The 5,000-nt window shown below is 44.5% G+C and overlaps 1 protein-coding gene across 2 annotated transcripts in view; it reads right to left on the bottom strand.

Annotated features, from left to right (window-relative positions):
- The window catches only part of parp12b (poly (ADP-ribose) polymerase family, member 12b), an 18,656-nt gene that overhangs the window by 3,413 nt on the left and 10,243 nt on the right, over positions 1 to 5,000 (bottom strand). For both annotated transcript variants that reach the window (XM_063211749.1, XM_063211750.1), the window contains exons 6-7: positions 4,843 to 5,000; positions 2,087 to 2,207 (exon numbers count right to left, since the gene is read on the bottom strand). The exon at positions 4,843 to 5,000 is cut by the window's right edge and continues 11 nt beyond it. In XM_063211749.1, the coding sequence (XP_063067819.1) occupies positions 2,087 to 2,207; positions 4,843 to 5,000 (279 nt within the window). The remainder of the gene's footprint in view (positions 1 to 2,086; positions 2,208 to 4,842) is intronic.

The following is a 5,000-nucleotide window of genomic DNA, read 5'->3' as shown; positions in this document are numbered from 1 at the left end:
TATGTTACCAAAAGCATTCACTCTCTCCAATCCAAATGATCAGAATAAGACTGTATTTACAAACACTTGTGAAAGAATGGGTTGCTCTGGGGAGCTCAGTGAATTCCAATGTGGAACTGCCACCTGTGCAACAAACCCAGTAATGAAATCTCCTCGCTCCTACGTATTCCACATTCAACTGGAACAGGGGGGTCAGTGGATAGTGCAAAGAAGTGGTCGACTTTCTGCACAGTCAGTTGCAAAGGAGCTCCAAACTACATGGGACCTTCAGATTAGCCTAAATACAGTACGCAGAGAGCTTCATGCAATGGGTTCTTTTATCAGTCGAATTTCGTTTGACTATTCTCTCTCTACGGGAGGTCGTCATTGTACCCTTCCGAGAGGGTATAAAAAGCAGTTCCACGCTTGCGCCAATCCTCTTTAATCCCTTCGCTTTCATGGGCACACAACGTACTACTACAGGGTCAAAGACGTGCAAAGCGGCATTGTCATTCAGTGTAACGTATACCTTCTGCTGACTGTAATGGTAAAAAACATGATTTTAAATTGTTTCAAGTGAGTGGATGACAGCCGAGGCTTTCATGAATTCACTGGAAAAAAAAATAAAATAAAAAGAGTCATGTTTTTTACAGTTACAGTCAGCAGAAGGTATCCGTTACACTGAATGACAATTTCATTTTGCACGTCTTTGACCCTACACCTGCTGTGATTCAGTTTAACGGTCCTATAACCTTGCCTGGCGTGGTTTTGGGCGCTGAATTGTGAAGCAATCACCTTTTCATCATGAGTTTCCATGGCCGAGCAGCTGCATCAAAGGCATACATCACCAATTGCAACGCAAAGTGTCAGATGCAGTGGTGTTAAAGCACGGCCCCAATGGGCCAGTGCAGCAACGGAGCAGTGGAGACACGTTCTCTGGAGTGAGGAATCATGCCTCTCCTCACCAATGAACTTTTGGAAGAATGGTCCAAAAGATCCTATAAACACACCCCTCAGCCTTGTGGGTAGCCTTTCCAGATGAGTTGAAGCTGTAACAGCTGCAAAAGGTGGACCGATATCATATTGAACCCTATGGGTTAGGAATGGGATGACACTCAAGTTCATATTTGAGTCAAGGCAGGTGAGCGAATACTTTTGGTATTATAATGTTGTGGTGGAAAAAAGTAACATTTGTGAATAGGCAGCATGAATTTTGGAAATAAACTACTAACAATATTACATAGTGTGCCTTTTAAGATACTTTGAGGCTTTCTATGCCTTTATTTAGATACAGAATAGAGTGAGAGATTGACTTGAAAAGAAAAGTAACTGAACAATTTCTTGGATCAGCAGCTCCAGCCCAATTTGCAATGTTAAACGGTGTATTTTATCCCAAACGATCTGTATTTAACCAGATTACACCGCACTCTTGATTAAAAGGTGCCAAACGTAAACAAAAACTGTGATGAATGAAAGAAAAATGTCTGCACACTTACCTTGGTTGTGTTCTTTTAATCTGCCAAGCTTTCTGTCTACCGACCTTCCTAAGAACTCAGTGAGCTTGGCAAATTAAAAGAACACAACGAGGATTTAAGTGTGCAGACATTTTTCTTTCATTTATCCCTAACGATCTGAAAATGATGTGTCCTCTAACGCATCTCCACACGCCTTATGGCTGTCACAATGACCACTGACTTAGTCAGACAGTGTGGGACGCTTGAAATGGTACAAGGCCTTCTGTTGCCAATCACAAATAGCTCTGTGTGTGTGTGTGTGTGTGTGTGTGTGTGTGTGTGTGTGTGTGTGTGTGTGTGTGTGTGTGTGTGTGTGTGTGTGTGTGTGTGTGTGTGTTTTAGAGAGAGGCAGTATGAGTGTGTTTGAGGGATTTCTGCGTGTGTCTCTGTATGTGCGAGTATGTCTGTGTGAGTATTTCTGTGTGTGCGTGCATGTGCCCGTTTCCAGATGTGTGCATACAGGTATGTGTGTGTATGTGCATATACTGTATATATGTGTGTATGTGTGTCAGTATCTGTGTGCGAGACGGAGACAGACACAAGAGACACAGATAGAGTGAGCAGAGCAGAGGAGTGGGAGATAAGATGGTTACCATGGAAACTGATGTAGTAGAGGCGGTGTCCCTTCCTGACGGAGATCTTGCTGCTGTCGTCACGCGCGTAGGCCTCCTCCAGCTCCTGCGATGACAGAGACGTCACACGGCCTTTATCGTCCTACAAGAAGACAAGAACACACACACACACACACACACACACACACACACACACACACACACACACACACACACACACACACACACACACACACACACACACACACAGAGCTATGGATGAAATCAACCACCAAACACAGCAAGAACTGCACTACGTATGCGACTGCACCTGCACTACACCAGAAGAACACACACACACACACACACACACACACACACACACACACACACACACACACACACACACACACACACACACACACACACACACACACACACACACACACACACCCTCTATGTGAAATTGGAGCTCCTCAGTACTTCATAGATGGTGTTTCTTTATGAATGGAGGTCAAATTGAGGGTCTCTGAGACCCTCTGAGACAGCCCTGAGACTTAAATAAGTGGGTGTGAAAGCATTTTCCTCACGACCCAGCCATACTATGACCCTACTTTTGACCTGGGAGTGGCATACCCTTGTTTTGTCCGGAGTTTTGTTCAGGCAATAACATTTGAAAGAGTGGACAGATTATGACCATAGCTTTGTGCCTCTGTATTCACTGATGGATTATTGGCGGTCAGCACTTTCAAGACGGCTGGCGTTCAAGATCAAAAATCTATGCTTTGGTGTTGATTTACACATTTCATTTGCTTTCAGGACCACGGACAGCGACATCACCCAATAACACAGCATCATTACACTGAATTATGTTCACAATACACTGGCTACTCCCTCACGACACACACACACCAGTGTCGTACACACTAGTTGACCATACCTATTAAATTAGTGTTTCTCAACGGGGGCGGTACAGCCCCCCAGGGGTCGTTGGAGAGCCCTAGGGGGGATGTTGAGAAGGATGCAGTTGATTGGGGCCTGGCCTTGGCTCCCATTGGAGGGCATTAGTCTATTAATTTTTCAATACTAAGGGGGGCATTGGGCCTAGAAAAAATATTGTTTTGGTTCCGGTTGCCGACCGACCCTATCATTTTTTGTGCGACCCAAAAACATTTTTTTTAGTTTTTGGAATCCTCAAAAAATATATCGATGTCGTGTGGACGGGTGTTCATATACAGTAGACAAGACACAACACGTTTATTCATTCCCATAACTCGCCATCTCTCACTTTCTACCTGCCTGCAAGTTACTGAATTTGCATCGCATGACTATCCACATAGGAGCAACACACACGCGCGCGCCTTAAGGGCCGCCGGCTTGATATTAGAAAACCCCAAATGTCACTGCAGAGTTGCGCACCTACTCGGTGTAGGCTAATTATTATGCTACAACATGCTAATTGGTTGTCGTTGTAGCTCGTAAGTTTTAAACAACTTGCCTCATAGCGTTCTTGCAGACTAATAGCCTACGATGTAGGATAGTTTGGGAACCTGGCGAAAATGCCTGTCAAATAATAAGTCAGTAGCCTTACCTCACCCGACACTGACACAGCCTGACCACCCGCCTCGAAATGCAACACACAGACAACATTATGAGTATCCACGATTTTCGAATGTATTGATATTGTCTCCTCGTGTTAGAAAAGGGCTTCCATTCAGTCGCGCTGCATGTTCGACGAGATGCATAACTCGTTATAACAATACTAAAGTAGCACTGTATCAACACCTTGTAAAATCAGTTAATATGAGAGAAGGGAAATGCTTTGCCCAAGTTTTCCTTCATTCTTTCATTTACCACAAGGCTTGGTTAACCAAGAAGTCCGTTGGCCTGCGCCCGTTATTTTCTCGCTCTCTCTCTCTCTGCTTGTCCCTCCACCATTGCACAGGAGCAGGGCGCCTGTCACTGTCTGACTCTCCGCACCTCCTCCAAATAATGAAATAGAAATGAACGATGATGTCGCCACAATTACGACTGTTCGATGAAGACCTAGGACTACTACAGTTTCCTCCAATGATGATTTAATGACTATGACGATGTTGCCCCTCAATCACCCGCCATTAAAACATTCATATCGCCTCAGGTGTCTACATCCTCGCGTAAAACAAAAAAGTGAGTACCGTAAATAGAATGTTTGCAAGCCAGAACCTTCATCGCAATGAAAATATGGTCTACAACGGATGATGGAAAGGAATCAAAAAAGTAAACGGGACATAGGCATACAGGAGTTAAAATAGCACTGTCAGGCAACTGACAGCTGGACAAGTTTTGCCAGAAACGGTAGGCTATTACGCATCATATCCTCATTTCGGTGACGGTCAGTATAATTGGCTCATTGTAGGCTATTTCATTGTAGCTTTAGCAGGCCTCACTCCACCTTGGCATTGTTCCAACAACGTATATGACGAAATCTGGCGCATGTGGGGGGTTGGGGGTGTCGGACATTAAAAAAAAATTGAAGAAAAAAAATCGAAAAAAAATAAATAAATTCCGACCGACCCATGACCAAAGCTGACAACCAACCGGAACCAAACTTTTAATTTTCTTAGGCCTTGGCAGGTTTATGACGAGATCACTAGGGCGTTGGGAGGTTCATGATGAGGTCAAGCGGGTGTTTGTTCAAAAAAGGTTGAGAATCACTGTATTAAATGGTCATGAAAATAAACACAAAGACACAAAATATGTGATTAACCGAGTCACTTCCTGGTTAAACTGACGAACACAATCACAAACACACTCACCGGCTGTCCATACTCTATCCAGTTGCCGTGGTCGCCCTTGTAGTACCAGAGCCAATGGGTGGTGAGGATGTAGTGGGCAGGTTTGGTTACCGCAGAGACAGTGGAGAGACGCCGGACCGGCTCATAGCCACGCTTCATGGTTACGAAGTCCACTGGAC

The sequence above is a fragment of the Engraulis encrasicolus genome, chromosome 12 (genome assembly GCF_034702125.1).
Source record: "Engraulis encrasicolus isolate BLACKSEA-1 chromosome 12, IST_EnEncr_1.0, whole genome shotgun sequence".
Classification (NCBI taxonomy): Eukaryota; Metazoa; Chordata; class Actinopteri; order Clupeiformes; family Engraulidae; genus Engraulis; species Engraulis encrasicolus.
Note: the sequence above shows the minus strand (reverse complement) of the source record. Positions and strands in the feature narration are given on the sequence as shown.